At 34.2% G+C, this 20,499-nt stretch overlaps 1 protein-coding gene across 1 annotated transcript; it reads right to left on the bottom strand.

Annotated features, from left to right (window-relative positions):
- Positions 1 to 1,175: 1,175 nt before the first annotated feature.
- On the bottom strand, positions 1,176 to 19,984 carry LOC145691976 (protein takeout-like). The gene is made up of 6 exons (XM_081767274.1): positions 19,854 to 19,984; positions 16,843 to 16,935; positions 15,572 to 15,719; positions 5,781 to 5,914; positions 2,528 to 2,677; positions 1,176 to 1,475 (listed from the first exon to the last, which is right to left on the bottom strand). Exons 1-6 carry the CDS (start codon positions 19,918 to 19,920, stop codon positions 1,321 to 1,323), a joined length of 747 nt encoding a protein of 248 aa, XP_081623400.1. The 5' UTR covers positions 19,921 to 19,984; the 3' UTR covers positions 1,176 to 1,320.
- Positions 19,985 to 20,499: the final 515 nt, after the last annotated feature.

Genomic DNA, 20,499 nt, shown 5'->3' with positions numbered 1-20,499 from the left:
TGGTTTCATCGTTCTGTCTGTTGTGGAAAGGCTGGTAGCGGAGGGATTGGTGAGCTGAGTTTCTGTGAACTGAACTCTGGGCCTGATAAGGGTTGTTTGTCTTTGGAGTACAGATCAAAGGGAAGGTGTCTGAATCCCTAGTCAGCAACTGTCGGCGAAGCCCTTACAGGTCAGGTAGCCAGACACTACCATCTTATATCTACCTGAGGGTTTGGGGATAAGGCACAATTCCCTATGATATGCATCCTCTGCATGCAAGTAAGTTCGTGTTTCCTTGCTCCTGAAATTGCTTTGACAAAGCGACAGAATTATCTTAAAAGACTATTACGTGCTTTCATTATCTCTTAGCTCCTGAGCAGGACTATCTCAGAAGACTATTCCGCGCTTGATTGGTAAGTTCTCTTAGAGTACTTGTGTTCACTTGGTGAGCGGAGCTGCTATACCATCTTCTGCTGTGAAATGAACTCATGATAATGTCAATAGATAATGTCAATTTTGATAATTTTATTTTTCAACCTTTTTCACCGCCTCGTCCCGATGAGGTCTGAATTTGGACTTAAACACCCTTAAGAGTGTCCCTATTCATCTCAGTGATCTCGCAAACTAACGATTGGTTAATAATATAGGTCATTTTCCATTATTTTTACATGTCTTTACATGTTTTATTTTTACATACCCTTTCCACCTCCCTTAGAGATGCTGCGGAAGTTTCGAAAAGTTAATAAAGTAAAAACTTACTTTGCATAAACCACTAATGTACCAATCGCCAAATATCATTGTATTCATTTTTATCTCTGGGTCTAGAGATGAAAATACATCTATATAAGCTATTAGAATTGTGTAATTATATACACGTGTTTGAGATTAACAACTGGACTGTGATTACCAACTGGACTATATGTGATATGTAATTGTTTGAAGCCAATTTATTTAAATTTGTCTCTCAGGTTAATGTAAGAGTATTACAAAGCCGGATATCAGAGACCACAATATGAGAACCGTCGCATTATAATATTTACAACAAAAAATATATAAAAAAAAACATTTTATAACGTGGTCCCCATATTCTTAACCTTTGTTTATATATATACTAGTTCTAGAACAGAACTTTGTTAATATTAATGTAAGGATTAGGAACGGTTTGCATAAGGATTGACAAAATAAAAGAGCACCACTTTTTATAATAAGAATTTGCATTTTTGTACAAGTCATGGTTCATTCAGTTTGTACATTTCAGTATGACGGTAACAAATTTGGGAAATTGTACAGCAAGAGAGCGAGTAATGAGAGAAAGAGAGAGAGAGAGAGAGAAGGATCCATTTACTGTTCAGGGAAGAGCTCGTCGTATGAGAATTTTTGCATTAATCTCTTGGTGACAGAACCAAACAGTTGACCAAACACTTCTTCGTAGGACGGTCGCAATTCCTTAAAGATTTCTTCCCAATTTTCATTCATGAAAGTGTTCATTGTTTCACCTGGAAGGAAAGAAAGACTATATATATTCACATATAATTAACATTAATTTTTCAACTGGAGTCATAATAAAAGTTATGGCCCATTGAATTAAATTTTTAATTTGCATTTCTTAAATTAAACCGTCATTATGCAGTTATTAATGAAGTATTTATTTGAGAAATACGCTCTATGAACAAAATTACTGCAAGAGTTTAAAAACAAAACTTCGAATGGACACCCCAAAAGTATGGATTGTTTATTTCATTTATGAGAATTTAATTATACCATATTGTAGGGTTGTGATTGAAATGTTTATTTATTAAATATGAGCAAAATCGCCTTGAATTATCCTTGGGAAAATAGTTCAAAACGAACTTACGCTCAAAACTAAATCACCCATACGTAATATTTTCCTAGAAAGGCTAATAATAATAATGGAATATTAACTTATGAATTTATATATTTAAAACAACACCGACAACTTTTGAGAGGTCATTCCTTATACCAGAATGAGACAAAGAATTATCGACCGACCTGGATGCAGAAATCCGTCATTTCGGAGTTATAGGCTGCCGAAAACATGAGAAAATAAATTTTAAAGGTCCATAGCACCAAACTATGGGACCCACCGTAGTTGGGTCAAGACTTCACTTAGGAAGTAGTATGTACGCTATCCAAAAATACGTCTTTCAGAATCCTAAGGTACTCACGCAACATTTTTCATAAAGGGAGTTTGGCTACGCGCGTATAATTTGAAGTACTCACCAACCACCTCTATAAAAATTGTTGCGGAAGTACCGCAGGATTCTGAAACATGAATATTACTATGCAAGTTCCTAAGTGAAGTCCTGACCCGACTACGGTAGGTCCCGTAGTATAGGAGCTCTGGACATATAAAGTTCATTTTTTTCATGTTTTCGGCAACCTATTTTCTCTATTTTCAAGGTAGGTTTGCACATTTTGTAAGACTGAAGAACGAAATATTGAAAATTATTTTAAATCTGCAGGATGGAGTTCCATGGATACACTTTTATTTAAAAAAAACATTTTTTTTTCCTTTTTTCGAACTTACCTAATACTTTATCGCCATTGAATAAATTGTTCATGCGAATAGCTAAATGTTTGGGATCAACTGAGACAATAAAATCATCCATTTCCAGGTAGACAGCGCCATTTCTCTTGACTGGATGAGTCTTGATTGTAAACACGGCGTCAATATTTGCTATTAAGAGAAAATTATAAACATAAAATTTGTGTCGTAAACTATTACGAAATATCTATTACTCTAAATTCCAAGAAGTTGGTTATTACTTCAAAATACAGTTTTAGAAAGTTAAATTACGAAAATAACATTTTACATCAGGACGTGAAATTACACTAAAACATTCCGGAGAAGATACACTTACTTTAAAAATACTCGACAGAAAATAAAAATACATTAAAAATATCCTTAGAAAATACAATTAATCTAAATGTACTCTAAAACTATTCTTCAAAAAGAAAAAAATACTCTAAAAATGTTTTGGAGTAATTTTATTTCTAAAAGATACAATTATCATTTGGAAATACAATAAAATTAATCAAGAATATTTTTCAAAAGGTAAAATTATTCAAAGCTATTGTTTAAAAAATAAAATTACTGTAAAAGTATCCCGCAGGAAGCAAAATTGCTCTAAAACATTCTTCAGAACTCTTTCAGAAATTACCCAGAAACTATTCTTCAGAAAATAAATTAGTAGTACATTAAAATTATTCTTCAGAAAGTAAAAGTGCTTTGAAAGTATTTTCAGAAAATAAAAGAACTCTAAAACATTCTTTCGAAGTTAGAATTACTCTAAAAGTATTCTTAAATAGTAAAATTACTCGAAAAAATATTCTTCAGAAAGTAAAAGTACTCTTAAAATATCCTTCAGAATGCAAAATTACTCTAAAAAATTCTTAAGAAGGTAATATTACTCAGAGTATTCATCAGAAACTGGAAGTACTCTAAGGGCATACTTCAGAAAGTTAGTTGCTTTGAAAACATTTTTCTGAATTAAACGTAATCAAAAGTTTCATTTTAAAAATAAAAGTACCCTCAAAGTGTCCTCCAGACAGTAGATTACTCTGAAACATTCTTCAAGAGGCAAAACTACTCAAAGTTTTCCCCGAGATACCACAAAAGCATCCTTCAGGAAGTAAGAATAATCTTAAAGTTCCTTCAAAAAGTAAAATTAGTTACTATTACACTACTGAAAGGAAAAGTAGCCTTAAAGGATGCCTCAGAAAGAAATATCTTATGTCCCGAAAATATGCTTAGAAAAGAATCACCTTAAATTTAGGCTTAAAAATGAATATTGCTCTAAAATCCAAAATGAATTATAAAATATGCTCCACGAAATAGAAGAGTCTACATGTATATTTTACACTCTCACACACAAAACCATGTATACTGAAAGTCTGCAGTAGTGAGAAAAATTACCGTAAAAGTATACTTTAAAACAGAGGTGTGCAACTTGGAACAGTGGGCGGGCCAATCACAGAGCACTAAATGGCGTCGCGAGCCTTATTGTAGGTATGTCATTTTTACGACAATTGAATAGTATAGTATTAAATGATGGAACATGTTCATCGTAATTTACATCACAATAACACAAAACAACTGTTATACTGATAACCAAAATATGTACTCACTAAAGAGGAGCAGAATAATGTATTTAGAATATGATCTTGAAGCTTTGCTGGCGTCTACTATTAATCCAATGTTCTCGGGATTGCTGCCAGAGTAGGTGTTGCTTTGCTGAGCTTTCGTTACCATACAGCGGCAAGATGTTGCCGCTGTATGGTAACGAAAGCTCAGCACAGCAACACCTACTCTGGCAGCAATCCCGAGAACATTGGATTAATGTATTTAGAACTTTGTCGGTACATTTAGCAATCCTTATACCAAGGGAAATTTCCTCCAAGTACCTGCGCTTGCCAAGTGCTTGTCTTCAGGGCGTTACCACCTTTTGCACTGTGTGATCGATCGAAAATTTCCAGTTCACTCTTAACAGGTTTTGTAAAAAAGAAAAAAAAAATATAATAATTATTGTTTTCAATAACTGACCAGCGGGCCGGAAGACAGGGTTAGGCGGGCCGCATATGGCCCGCAGACCGACTGTTGCACACGGCTGCTTTAAAACATAAAATTCACTTTAGAAATACAAAAAGACTTTGAAAGAATTTAAGTGTATTGGGAAGTACATTCATCCTAAAAGTGCACTTCAAAATACCAAATTAAATACAGATTATACTTTACGAAAGAAAATTCCCCTAAAAGTATTATTTAGACAGTAAAATTACCATAAAAATATGCTACAGAGCAAAAGTTTACTAGAAAAGTTCAAAAATTGACTCACGTAAAAATTTATGTAAAAAATCAAAATCTTATCAAAGAAGAAACAAAACTTATTTTAATAGTCTTGTGTTCAGCAATAATATATTTCCAAAATTGTAACACAAGGTTATTATTATACTACTAGCTGAGCCCGCACTCTCTACACAGCGCATCATTCACACATGAGTATGAATCTCCTTGTCATTCCTCACATCTGTACATGTTCCTTTATAGACAAGTGAAAGACGTCTTGATAAAAATCGGCAAGGGGTACCATAAAGGGGAGATTTATTTCGATTATTTTTTTCAATATATTGCACTGTTTGCAAGATTGAGCGTACTTCCGGTTGGAATTTCTAATTCATGTATGATCAGTGTTTTCTTTCTTCTTGCATACAGTATATAATAGATAAGCACATACATTACATACACAAGTAATCATAATGTCAGTGATATATGAGCAAAACACTCCAAACAATAAATATTCATGTTAGCCTGGAGAAATGGTTATCCTTCGGCCTTCATTATCATTTGGCCATGAAACAAACGCCTGACGGATATACAACCCTGTATACAACTGTGTTGTGTTAGGATGTATAACACATAGGATATGATGCTTTACTTCTTCAACACTTTCAGTGTACCCCTAAAAATGTAATAAAGAAGTAACAGCCACGTTTTTTAAAATATTCAATTAAAACTAGACAATCAACACAAAATGTGGAATTGGCCAGCACAAATGGCTAACACTTGTGGTTTTCGAGGTCTCATTGTGGAAAGTATTGAAAACAAACATATACACTTTCTTCGGAGACAAGCATATAAATCTAGCATTTTAATATATAGATAATTTTCTCTTTGGGCAATTTTGATTTTTTTACTTAAACTTATCTCATGTTAAGGACTACGTTAAGAATGAAATAGATATATAGTTCAGTACTGAAGTACGAAATAGATTTATACTTACTGAGGTTCGTGTAACCATCCCCGGAACCCGTAATTGGAAGCAGAAGAATTCTTCCATTAGCTTTGTAGTCTCCAACCAAATCGAATTCTGGGAGTTTTGCGTTCAGTTGAAGAGTATGAGTCTTGGAATCAACACTGTGAAAATAATGAAATAATAATCATATACTATATATCTATAAATATAAAAAATTTGGTATGTGAGAATGTATGTTCCATCTTTCAAATCTTTTTGTTTGACATCCCACGCTTATGCCCGTTAGGTTAAAGGACATTTATGATTAAGGCAAATGAATAATCATGGAAGAATTGGTGGAATGAGAATTTGGGAGGAAACGGGAGAACCCGGAGAAAATCCACGGATATGATGTTCTCCACTACAAAATCACTTAGTCAAGAATCGAACTAGCGACCCCACGCACCAGAGGTAAGCGCTCTAGAACTGAGCCACCGTGCCTCCTATAAAAAGTTCCAGCATAATCCTGAAACACCTGAAAATATCTAAACCAAACTTGAAACGCAAATGACTTATAATCTGAAATAAAAATAAAAATGAACTGGAACTTGTAGGAGTGGGAATGACTTGTAAAATTAATTGAAAACGACAGTTATAAGTGTCGAATACATAGTTTTCGGGCTCATTATTACGAATAGTGATGCTCCAGTTGCTGTTTAAGTCGAACTCAAAACGTGCAAAATTAGTAATCAAATCTACATTTTTGGGGGGATCAGAAAAATGGCTGACCCGTTTGAAATGGCTTTTGAAACATTGTTATAATGATATAACATCAAGTTGATTTCTTTCATGTCAATTTGACTAAAGAACATATAAAGACAGAATGTTTCAAAATAAATGTCAACAAATAGAATATCTTATACTCTTTCATATTTTAATCAATACTAGCCTCTGGCTAGCTGGGGGCTCCGACCCCAGACCCCCGGGTCTGCTCGGCTTACTGCTTCGCATTTCTTACCTGTCGGGTTTTGCATCAACAGTGAATTTAGTGAACTTGCTCTTCATATTTCCTGAATCTGCCCATCCGGGGACTTCGCTCCCACACACTGTCTTTGCTCGGCCTACGGCCTCGCACCTCTTGCACCCACAATTCTATCGCTTCTTTCCCTATTTCAACTATCTTAAAGATAACATTTTGTATCCCAAGAAATAGTATGGGAATTTCTTCATCCCCCTTTAGACCCCTAAAAAATTAAAAATATTCATTTTTGGCAATTTTCCTGTCGGTTAGTCCTGGAAGACAACAGTCATGCCAAATTTCATAATTCTAATCCTGCTGGAAGTTCCTAAACATTTCGGGGTGTAGAAGACGTCCCATATAAATAAAATGGGAAAGATTTTTCACTTCCCCATAAAACCACTCTACGGTTGGAAATTTTTATTTCTAATGATTCACTTAGGTAGCGCTAACGAAAACGTACAAGCATTCTGAATTCCAAGTTTTTATTCCAATTCCAAGTACCTAAAACATGTAATTATAGGTCCAAAAATAGGCCCATTTAAATAACATGGGGAAATTCCTCATCCCCTTTTTAGTCTCTAAAAATTAAAAACATTTAGTTTTGGCAATTTTCTTGTAAGTTTGTCCCGAAAAGCTAAAATTATACCAAATTTAATCATTGTAGCCCTACAGGAAGTGCTCAATAATTTGAGGGTGTAAAAGATGTTCCTTATAAACAACATGGGAAAGATTTTTCAGTTCCCTATAAAACCACTCTAAAGTTGGATTTTTTTTATTTCTACTGATTTACTTAGGTAGTGCTAACAAAAACCTACAAGCTCACCGAATTTCAAGTTTTTATTCCAATTCTAAGTACCTAAACAATGAAATTATAGGTCCAAAAATAGGCCCATTTAAATAACATAGGGAAATTTTTCATCCCCTCTTTAGACTCCCTAAGAATTAAAAATATTCACTTTTGGCAATTTTTTGTGGGTTAGTTCCGGAAAGCTACAATCATGCCAAATTTAATCATTGCAGACCTACAGGAAGCGCTCAATAATTTATGTCAGCTCATGTAGTTTTATATGTGGTTAGGATTACAGTTTCATTGAAACGGTTTTCCTAAGGCGGAAGAGGATTGAATACTTTCCTATCTGTGAGAAGAGCAAGAACTTCACTTATGGTTAAATAAAAGAAACAGTTAGTTAAATGTAATACCACGCTAAGAAGCAGTTACTTTGTAAAATCAAGATATTTGATGATTGGTTATAGCCTGTGACAGGTTGATAGGCTGATATGGTTTAACTATTGAAAACACTAGACCGATGACTGGAAAGTTTGTCTATAGTGGAGTCGAAGTGCACAGAAAATGAATATTATTTATCTATTTAGGGTATTTATTTATTATTATACAGGGTGTTTCAAAACAACACCGACAAAGTTTAGGAGATGATTCCTGACACCAAGATAAGAAAAAAGTATAGACCAACCTGGGTGCACAAATGCTTCCTTTCGGAGTTATAGGCTGCCGAAAACGTGAAAAAAAAAAGAACTTTAAAGGTCCATAGCTCCAAAACTATGGGACTTACCCTTATCGGGTCAAGACTTCACTTAGGAACTAATATGTGTACTACCCAAAAGTACTTGTTTCAAAATCCTAAGGTACTCACGCAACAATTTTTATAGAGGGAGTCTGGCTATGGGCATATAATTTGAAGTACTCACCAACTACCTCTATGAAAATTGTTGTGAAAGTACTACAGGATTCTGAAACATGGATATTTGGATAGGGCACATACTAGTTCCTAAGTGAAATCTTGACTCGACTACAGTAGATCCCATAGTTGTGGAGCTATGGGCCTTTAAAATTATATTTTTTCTTGTTTTCGGCAGCCTGTAAGTCCTAAAGGAAACATTTGTGCACCCAGGTTGGTCTATACTTTTCATCTTATCTTGGTGTCAGAAATCACTTCCCAAAAGTTGTCGGTGTTATTTTGAAACACTCTGTATATCTGCCCCCTGCTCTACGTTTTCGCGTCCAAGTGAGAAGGTAGAAACCATTCCAGACTCGCATCTCATCTATGTTGAGAGTTATTAAGTCATAAAGGTGATCACTTTCATTTTTCCTTAAGTTGCACCATGAAAGTGAATGATAAAAACCATCCAAGGACCGGAACCTCACTTATGTGACAAATTTGATCCAGATCAATCTCATGGTTCAAGAGTTATTAAGTTGTATTTATTTTTATATACCTCCTCCTCCCCTACGTTGTAACGTCAAAGTAAAATAATATAAACTTTCCCAGGCCCGAACCTCATCTATGTTTAAAATTTGATTGAGATCGGTCTGATGGTTCAGGAGGTATCGCGTCAAATAGTGACTTTTATTTTAAAAATATAGATATATTGTCCATAGATGACAGCCTCTCGCGGGGATTATTAGTTTTCTTAGTAACATGTACTTAAATACGGTCATATTTGTGAAATAAAATACTACCTACTTAATTATCCGTTTACTTTGGTTAAGTAACATGATTTCCATAATTCACTATAGTTTTAAACTAAAAACTAATAATTTACAATTCTTGCAAAAATACACAAAGAATACAAAAATAGATGGACATGCAAAGAACATAATTTCAAATAGTGATTCTGATTATTTATTAACCCAGAGACAATGCAGTTCTAAATATTTTATTTCCATTGCATAATTGTTTTTTTTTTATTTGCATACCATCTAAACTTTACTGCGTTTTATGTGCATTTGGTGCAGTTAACTGTCAAACACAGTCTTGCATATTACCACCTCGGAATGCATTGCACAAGATGTTTAGTGTACTAAGGGCGTTTGGGGTAATGTTCACAATTTTTTTCCTGACTTGTTCCTTCACTTCTGACACACTCCCAGCCACACTTTTCGCTAAAGGAATGTTCTCGCTTCTCCTTCAACTGGTTGGCAAATACTTCTTGCTTCTTCAAGTATCACTAAAAGGAAGAAGTCTGCGGCAGTTAGGTCGGGTGACAAGGCTGGCCATTGAATGTCATTGAAACGCGAGTTGATGTGACTTGGAAAACACGTGCTGCAGCAAGGGCACGGGTCACCATCATCGTCGTCATCCATCCATACAGTAAAGACAACTCTTCATTTCCAAAAGTAGTCTACCCGAAAATATTAATTAACCAGAAATAGTGTTTCACATATAATTGTACCAAATGCACACAAAGCGTAATAGTAAAGCTTACGTATCCTGTATATAAATGGACAATTATAGCAAGAAAGATAAAGTAAAATACTTCTAGTTGCATTGTCTCTAGGTCTGAGTAGATTAATTTCAAAATGCGTAATAGGAAACGTTATGTTAGCTGAAAATCCCGTTATTTATACAGAGGAGATCAGGTGTATGGAAGAGGTATTTTTCTATTTCAAATCGTGCAAATTGTAGAAAATGGCGTCAAGTCAACCATCATTGGTTTTGATCGGATTAACATATTTAAATTCCCTCAGTCATATATGAGCAATCCCAAAACATTTTGGAAAAGTAGGCACTGGAAAAGGAAGTACAAAGAGGGAAAGAGTACATCCCTGATTGGTATGCAACTACCTACATAATTTGATTTTCGTTAAAATAAAAACAATAGCAGTGGCAAGTTCTGGTGGAAAGGCCTTATAGTCGTGCATATTTTAGATAATTCTTTGATTGGTATATTATACTAAAGGAGAAAGTGTCTATCTAAGATTTTTTTGAACATTAGTTGCAGCAAAATGTGAGTTTTATTTATATCTCATTTTTCAGAATATTTATTTTGAGATATCCTATTTCAAGCCAAATTAGAACAACTTGTAGTATTTTGATAGTTTTTTATTATAAAATTTGGGAATATAGTATATTTCATTTGGCCTGTGGTAGCATGAACGTTGTGCAAACGTAAGAAATTTACGTAGCCAAACGCACTGAATATCTTTTATATAAAATCAAATTGAAAGTGTAGATAAGTCAAGTTTAAGTTCACTTCATGTGTAACAGATTTTTGTCTGCATTTATAAAGTTAGTCAGAAGGAAATTATACTAAAGCTTATGTTTCTAATAGGAAAAAAACGGTTTTTAACTAACTTTTTTTTTTAAGGTATACAACAATGTTACCTGTTCGACATCTAACTTGGTAATGTTATGAACTATATCAGAGTGGAAAAGCGGTGGGTGCTAATACAGCTACTTGACAAAAAACGTTTTCCATACGTAAACAACTGATACTTACTTTATCTGACAACCTAAATCCAATTCAGAGTCCGTGCGGAAGCATAAAATTAACAAAATAATCTTGGTCTCCATAGAAAGGGCCTCAACGTGTTTTACTTTTCTATGTCTGATACTGTTGTTCATATTAACGGAAAAAAGTTACATGCGTGGTTGCATACTCGTCAGGGGCTGACTTTTTTCCGTCTTTGTACTTCCCCTTCCAGTAGCTACTTTAAAACAAATATTTTGGGAATATTCACGTGTGAATGAGAGAATATACATATGTTATGGAGTCTAAAATCTGCGGAGGTCGATTGACACCCGCTTGCATGATTTGAAATAGAAAGAACCTATAATCCCCTTCCCCTTTGAGATACACAGCTCAATAAAAGTGTAATAATAACATTCCATAAGATATTCCACCTTCCTTCCACACAATAATCGCCTTAGCTAAAGTGGCATGATAAAAAATCTGGTTGGAGGTTGTTCCAATAGTGATTTTAAACGAGCCAGCCGTTTTCCATCGCTCCGGAAACTATTTATCCGACATTAACCTCGGTCATTTTGGATATTTTATTTTTCTCTCTTTCCCATCCCCAATGCCAATAGCAGTTGGATTTAGGCGGCAATATATAGCGTTACTATTCATCTCAACGACCCCCAAAACTATGAATTGGACACTTCGATTATTTTTACATCCTACCGCATCTCATCTCACCCCCAATGGGGGCAGAGCTGTAACTTGTGGGGGGCAGAGGGCAACTGCAACCGCAGGGAAGCTCCCCGCCGTTCGAAGGGGGCCACTTTAAGACGAAACGTTCTTACTCCATAAATGATGCGAACATGAAATTATACATGAAGAATCAAACAGGTTCACTACATTACATAAACAAAACAGCACACAAAAGGTAAATAAAACAAAAATGAGACGTGTGCCCATTTCAGTTAAAAAAAAAAATAAAAAAAAGTACAAGGAGCCCTAAAAATAATATTTATTCTTATGGATTTGAGATTTGTCAATATTGTCCCCTTAATTAATTTGTCATGTATGGAACGGATCCAGGGGCGTGCGGGAGGGCCCACAAAGAGTAAGAGAAAGATGGAGAGAAGGGACCTATTTTGGAATTTTGCGGGAAGGCTTAAAACAAATATTTATAGGGGATCCAAATATTAATGATCCCCCCCCCCAAAAAAAATAAGTTACGGTCCTGTATGAAGGGTATGTTGGCGGAAGAGTGATTTAAAAATTAAATAGATAACTCTGATTGTAACTTAGTCGATTGTAACTTAGTCAAGTAGTACAGAATGTTACTACTTGAAATTCCTATTACTTTTATTCATTACTTTTGCTTTGTTCTTCGAGACTTTGCCGCGGTTCTGAAGTTTGTTTGGTGGCTTTTAGGAACATTCCGTTGTCATTCACTCTTTGAAATATCTGTGGATTTGTATAAGATTCAGGCTCCTAATTAGAATATATAAGACATTAGAGTGTTAATGCATGCCACTTGTTCTAGTAAATCAATGTTAGTGTTCTGTAGACAGATATTAGTGTTATTTCTTGTATTTAGTGTTTGGGTTTAGAATACATTTTTGAGCCACACATCTTTTGTGTACGCAAATATGTTATCCAAATTTTGAGTTATGTCATAAATATAAACATGATATTGAATTATTGAGGAGAAAATTCTCTTTTATTATACATATATACTGTATAATTTTGATTCAATATTTTCGAATAGATATTGTAAATTTCATTCACATTTTTGTACTAATATGAATAAATCGGTCAATGGTGGAATAACCATTTTATAGTGCTATGTATGTTAGTTGTTTCTACTAACACTACTAAAACTTAATATAAAAGCAGCCACAGTTAATGTATTGCTTTGTTCCCAATCCAACCTTTAAAATTATCAATATTTGGTACATAAATAAATACGGTATATGGAAAGAAAATTTATCCTGTACCACGGAAAAATATGTTACGATTTATTTATCTACCTTACTCCTGGCATATTTTAATACAAAATGTTGTTAGTCATTCGTAAGTATCAAAACTAACATATTGCTATACAGTTTCATAAATATCGGAGAATATTTTACGAAATATATACGTGGGTATATTTCAGTGATTCTAGTAATAAATAGTAAAGCCTCACTCAATACGTTACGCTAATCCTTTTAATAAAAGTCATAGATCTTGCCACCTGCTCACTATCGAGCGTTAAACTGTGTACACAATTTGCCGATTTAAAACTTCTGTAACGATTTAATTACTACACGAAAATTGTATTGTTTCCATTTACTTATTTCAGAAACAGGACAAGGACTGTGTTCATATTACATTTACATTTTAACAATAAATATTTGTGAACAACACGCTTAGCCAGCTAGTAATTTAATTGTATGAATTTAGTTACTAATATGATTCAGTTATTACAATTAGCCTAATTTTGTTTGTGATTGAAGGATAAAACTAATTTTTCATGTATTTTCTTTTATTCTTAAATATTTCAATTTGATACTGGATAAGGAGAAAGGACTCGAACGGAGCAAACAGTGTTTTTCATATCGGGTGAACTCATTTCCTTATCTTTTGTAGATCTTAACCTCAAGTTATGAGAATCATTGCAATCTTAAATGAAAATACACATAACCATCATACTTAATCAATATATATACAGTTTTATTATGTCTATGCAAATTCAACGTTTAAAATTGATTCATTATCATTAAAGACCGAATATAAGGCAAAATGTGTATTTCTTAATGTTAAGAGGCATCAGAAAAGTAAACGCTCCATAGTTTATTCGGAAAATCTTTGCTTGAATTTCAGCAAAATATATTTAACATATGTTGCCTGTTTCGCTCTAGAATGTCTATATTCTTATTTAAACATCAAATCTGCCTATTCTTTGCATTTCTTTCAAAATCAAAGGCTTCGCTAGGGTAACTACGTACAGTCTTGTTCAAAAATTTGGCCACCTCCGTCTCTTCGAAATGTCCTGCACTCTTGCCTGCAATTGAAATTAGATCAATTATATGTGGACTTTCTTTGGCCAATTGAGGTCCTCTAAAATAACATGGGATTCCAAATTTTGTGAACAAGACTATACATGGAAATTTTACATTAATATAGCTTTCTGTCAGATCCAATATATTTCTTTTAAATGAAAAAAAAACGTAAATTACATTCCGATCAAGGTGGAACTCCAACCTCATATTAAATGAATGTCTCCGCGAAAATATTAGCGAGTTATTGCGCCTAATACAGGGTTAGACAAATTAGACAACTGAACTAGGGCTCATATTTCCAATGATTTCAATATGGCTGCGCGCAACTCAGTCGCAAACGCTCTTGCATTTTGTGAGAGAGGTCCTGCGGTTCTGGGTTCGATGTCCGGTGGAGCACTCCGTCGAAAAAGTAAGAGAATATTCAAGTTAGCAATCCTGAATGAGATTGTTCCTGGGTTTCGCTCAATCAGACCAGGTAAATGCTGGAATAATACCTAACATACAGGTCCCAGACCGCTTCCTTCCTTCCCCGTTTCTTCCTTTGCACCCCCTTTCATAAATAGTATGCTCCCCGAGGGACAACATTCTCACACTTGGCAGGCCTAAGGTCATAACTACTGGTAATACCCAGAAATAAATGTAAATAAGTACATTTTATGTTTCTTGTGTTGTAAGTTAGGTTTTGAATTTTATGTGCCTATTTGTCTACCTGATTTGCATATTTTTAGAACATAGCGGTCTAAGTATTACATTATTTGTATGTCCAAGTTTCAGCGAAATTTTAATTATTTTTTTCCTTGACGAACCTAAACCCTAAGCGATTAACTTGTTTCTCAAATTTCAAATTAACAAAATATGATACTTAGAAAAAAGAAAGAAAGAAAGAATGAAAACAAAGAAAGTGACCTGAAACAGAAAGACAGCTAGATACACAAATACTGAGTCCAGGGGCTCACCCACTTATGACCACCAGGTCTTGACCCTCCTCCCCAAAAAACATCCAAACTCAACATTCATTTGAGGGCCGCGGCGGCTCAGTGGTAGAGCGTTCATCTCTGGTGCTCGGGGTCCCGGGTTCGATCCCAGCCCCCGCCCAGTGAACTTTGTGGTGGACGAACACCGTGTGCGTGGGTTTACTCGGGGTTCTCCCGTTTCCCCCCACTTTCTTCATTCCACCATTTAATTCATTAATCGTCATCACCGTCTCCTTTAGCCTAACCGGCATAATCATGGGACATAAAACTAAAAGATTTTTTTTCAACATACACTTTTCCAATAAAACTATACTTGTTTAAGAGAGAAGTGATATTTCTAGCATGAATATCTGATCTTACACTTCATCTATACTCTTTCTCTCATAAGAACAATCTTCTTCTATTATTTTCTTCTGAAAATATACATGGAAAAATTTTACCATTACTTATCGCCTTTTCGGGTGCATAATAATACTCCTCCAATACTACAATAGACATAGCGGCTTGTAATATTGGATCCATGCCTTCTCCAAGTTTCACTCAGTTCAATACAAAAGCACAAACGTAACCATCCTAAAACCAATTAAAATTAATTTTACATGTACTTACTTGGCACCGGTGAATTGTGTTTGAGCCAGGCCAATACAATTCTGGTTGGTGAGCTCCAGTTTAAGGACTACGGCACCATTCCCATTGTCAATGACGAATTTAGGAACAAACAACGGGTCAATCGGAGGAATGTGTAACTCTGGAATTCCTAAAATGAAAGTAAGGAACAAACTTCAATTTCATAGCTGTTATAACATCTAAATTACGAAATCCAGTAAATAAAGGAATTTGTTTCTAAGCGTAATTGTTGAGAGAAGGTGTGACTAAATTTCTAGACAGAAAGTCAGGAAATTTTGCACAGTGATATATAACTATCTTCTCTTTGCGTGAACTAAACAATAATAACAATATTATTAGTGGGAAAAACTTTTAAAAAATGAGTTTAAGACTAAAAGCATTGGGCCTCGTCCTAAGTTAAGTTAAAGATTTTATGAATATGAGGGACAAGATTATCTATAAGCCATTATATTCAATAGTTCCCAATGCTTTTAGCCTTATTCCTATTCCTGTTCTTTAAAAAATGAGTTTAAACCTAAAGCATTGGGCGCTCGTCCTAAGTTAAGCTAAAGATTATATGAATATAAGGGACAAGATCCTCTATAAGCTATTATAATCAATAGCCTCCAATGCTTTTAGCCCTATTGCTATTCCTGTTTTTAAAAAGACGAGTTTAAAACTAAAAGCATTGGGCGCTCATCCTAAGATAAGCTAAAGATTTTATGAATATGAGGGACAAGATTCTCTATAAGCCATTATAATCAACAGCCTCAAATGCTTTTAACCTTATTCCAATTTCTGTTCTTAAAAAACTGAGTTTAAGACTGAAAGCATTGGACGCTCGTCCTAAGGTGAGCTAAAGCGTTTATGAATATACGCACGGGGTTCTCTACATGTATAAGCCATAAAATCTATAGCGCCCAATGCTTTTATCCTTAAGTCTATTCCTATTTCTTCATTTAACTTCACAAAAAACACTAGGTTTTAAATATTTTAAGGTTATTATGTATATTTTACGTCATAAGGAGTTCGGTTTACCAAAGAGCCTTTATCTATTCACCATGTCTATCCGTCCAAAAAAAAAAAAAAAAAAATAGAAAAAAGAAATTTAAAGAACTATTTGACAAATCATTTCCAAATTTGATGAAAATGTAGAAGATCCAAACTTATGAACTGAGTTTTTTCTTAGAGCTGATATTCAAACCAGAAGTGATATAAATTAACTATTTCCGGTAATAACAATAATCACTATAGAGCAAAAACGGTGAACTAACCTTTTACTAATTGTGGTAAAAGAGCATTGGCAGCCGTTTTTACGCATTCATTGATTCCAGGAGAATTGCGTTTACAGGGCTTCACATAGTCAGCTGAAAGTAAATAATAATAATAATAATAATAATAATAATAATAATAATAATAATAATAATAATAATAATAATAATAATAATAATAATAATCACAATTTAATTTGAACACACAAAATGTAAGTTGCAATCAAATGGAAGGCAATGTTACACTAAGTCTTCATTGGTTTGCATGCAATCAGTAATCTTACCTCTGCGTACTTTTTGGCAGTTTATCTATTTATTTATTTTTTTTATTATTGAATAAAATGAGTAACAACGATAAAACTGCCAAATCTTAAAGATGAAGAATTAACAATATTGTCTCTCCTATTTCTTATTTATGCATTACCTCGCAGCAGGAGCGCACCCACTGGGAAGCCCATCGGGTTCGGACCCTCCAAAACTTCCTTACTCTATATACATGTGTACATTTCCTCATTAAAACTATGTTAGTTTAAAAGGATTGGTGTAGCATGAAAATTTGATCTTACACTTTACCTGTACTCTTTCTCTTATAAAATCAATCTCGTTTTATCATTTTGTTTTTCTGAAAAGAAGGTGGAAGTATTTTACAATTACTTATTGTATTTTTGGGCGCAGAATAATACCCGTTCAACACTACATATACCTTGTGCAGGCACGTAGCCAAGGGGGGGGGGGTCAGGACCCCCCACCTTCGAGACTAGAAATGAAAAAAATAAGGAAGGATGAAACAAAATGAAATGAGAAATAGAAGGATCAGCGTTAAAAATAAAAAGCTACAGGAAGCTTTTGGATTTTTTTTTTTTTTTTTTTTTTTTGAGGAGATTTGTATTACTTGCAATACATGGTGGCGAGGTGAACGAGATAACCTGGAAGAGTCAGGTAATTTGAAATTTCTAGAAAAGTTACGGAATTCTCAGAATTTCTGCTACTAGTCGGGGAGATTTCAAGCTTCCGAAAGCCGTTGTGTTACAGCGTGGACATTTTTTATCATAATTTTTCGTCATCGCATCCTTGCAGTATCAGACATGCTATTTCAAAAACAATTTTCTACTGCTCCTTTAACCTGTCATCTGGAACAGACAGTAGTTGACGGAATAATAAAAACAAAAATTTATGTGGAAAACAATTGTTAACATTTGATTCAACAGGGAAAGGAACGCAGATATTGTAAAATATTTTACAAGACATTATTGAGTATGTACTTTTTATAATAGTTGAGCTCATAATGAAAGGAAAATTGTTATATTTGAATAAAGGGAGGAAGGGCGTAAATATTGTCAAATCTTTTTCAATAGTTTTTAATTATTTTACTCGAGATTTCTTCATAGTTTGTTATTAAAGTACTTACAAACATATTCTTATTTTATTGTCCTAACTAACCAATATTTGTTAATAGTAAAGAAATTTAGACTGATCGAGCTTTGGGCCTTCAGAATTTCATATCTCGCCCCCCCCCCCCCTTTCTGGTACGAAATCCTGGCTAAACGAACCAATATATGTTACAGTAAAATAGTTTAAAATGATCTAGCCCTTGGTGTGATGACCACAGTATTTCATGTCACGGACCCCTTCCCCTCTTCACGAAATCCTGGCTACGTGCCTGCCTTGTACGTGTAGTATTGGATTCCCCAAAACCTGGACCTCTCCCAACAAATATGTCTGCCTAGTAGTAATGTAATGCTAGTATTTTTGATAGATATAAGCTCGATCGCCTTCCAGAATATAGCGGCCACAAAACCTCATATACTCTAGTTCTTTCATAAAATTAAGGTGAGTACACGCTGAAGTATAACAATATTAGTGAGTATATACTGAAGTATAAAAGTTTTAGGAAGGTATACGCTGAAGTATAAAAATATTAGTGAGTATACCCTGAAGTATAAAATTTTAGGAAGGTATACGCTTAAGTATAAAAATATGAGTGAGTATTCACTGAAGTATAAAAATTTTAGATAGATATACGCTGAAGTATAAAAATATTAGTGAGTATACACTGAAGTATAAAAATTTTAGGAAGGTATACGCTGAAGTATAAAAATATTAGTGAGTATACACTGAAGTATAAAAATTTTCGGTAGGTATACGCTGAAGTATAAAAATATTAGTGAGTATACACTGAAGTATAAAAATTTTAGGTAGGTATACGCTGAAGTATAAAAATATTAGTGAGTACACACTGAAGTATAAAAATTTTAGGTAGGTATACGCTGAAGTATAAAAATATTAGTGAGTATACACTGAAGTATAAACATTTTCGGAAGGTATACGCTGAAGTATAAAAATATTAGTGAGTATACACTGAAGTACAAAAATTTTAGATAGGTATACGCTGAAGTTTAAAAATATTAGATGAATATACGCTGGAATATAACATTTTAGGTGGGTATACACCTACACTCCATTCCATCCCTGCCTAGGAGTGTTTCATCCAAGTAAATTTCCAGGGACTAAGCTAGATTTGATGAAAAATATTTCGGGTTCGCTTCCCGGTAGAAGAGTATCGAGTGCAGTACAATGTATCAGACACGGCTTTAAAATATAGATCTTGTCCATTATATCCTCTCTGCTGACAAAAGGGCATAAATTCAAGTCAAGAAAATCCAAATTTCAGTACACTCATCTTATAGTTTGACCCGTAGCTGCTCCTGAAATTTCGATTAGAAAAAGACATTTAACTTATAATTGAGACCCGCAGAACGTGTGTTTCCAACGTGAATCGAACCCAGAACAAGAAACAGAGAATACTATTAACCAATAGCTTGATTCGAAGCAAGTATTTCTTGATGCCTATTACTAAGATTTTATTTTTATTTTTTAAGTATAAGCTAAGATAGAAATTTATAAAAAGTATAGACAAGCGATCTACCGAAAATTAAATCTAACCTTTATATTCTAAAGGGGGAAAAATATTTACGAACAAGTTTGAAACGTTGAGGCAAAAGTTGCGTACTTACAGAGTGGTTTGCACTGGCAGGCCACAAAAAGGGCAAACACAGTAACCACAATCATTGAAGCCTTCATGATGGTTATTCCAGAGTTAACCCTAAGATCTGGTGGAGCCAAATGGGAACGAATCCATGTTGAAACCACGTATATAAAGGTCTCTTAACCGCCTCATGGTTTGAAATCGTTTTTCTCCAAGTCATCGTGTGACGATGGCAGAATTTAAAATAGGGGAAATAATTCAAGAGGTTAGTTATCTGTAAAGCAGAAGTTAGTCTTCTTGAAGAGCTACCGAAAGAAGTAAAAATAATGTTCTGACCTTGAATATGTTATTCCTTAATACGAGTTACATAATAAGCGCTTATACGTCAGGGCATAAGCAAATAGGATACAGCTATTAACCATCTATTTGCCGTTTCTAATATTTAATTACATTCAGAAGCCATTTGCAACTCGAGATGAGGATGAGATATTAACGTTTAATTGCTAAACACTGAATGATATACAAGTCAAGTGCGTACAGGAAATAATCCGAGACCTTAAAGTGATTCTAGCGATGACTGAAGGAAAGTTATTTCAAATTTATTCGTAAACATCGCTGTACAAATATTTACACAAAATGTTGATATTTTTTTTAAGTTCAATATTTGATTTACC

Source organism: Thermobia domestica, chromosome 8 (genome assembly GCF_964235325.1).
Source record: "Thermobia domestica chromosome 8, izTheDome1.hap1.1, whole genome shotgun sequence".
Taxonomy (NCBI): domain Eukaryota; kingdom Metazoa; phylum Arthropoda; class Insecta; order Zygentoma; family Lepismatidae; genus Thermobia; species Thermobia domestica.
Note: the sequence above shows the minus strand (reverse complement) of the source record. Positions and strands in the feature narration are given on the sequence as shown.

Excerpts from the sequence above, each read along its gene's own strand:
- LOC145691976 (XM_081767274.1), bottom strand. The coding sequence starts at position 19,920 with ATGAAGGCTTCAATGATTGTGGTTACTGTGTTTGCCCTTTTTGTGGCC. Across the intron at positions 2,678-5,780 it reads GGATGGTTACACGAACCTCA|CAAATATTGACGCCGTGTTT; the intron begins GTAAGTATAAAT and ends TTCTCTTAATAG. Across the intron at positions 1,476-2,527 it reads CAATGGCGATAAAGTATTAG|GTGAAACAATGAACACTTTC; the intron begins GTAAGTTCGAAA and ends CTTTCCTTCCAG.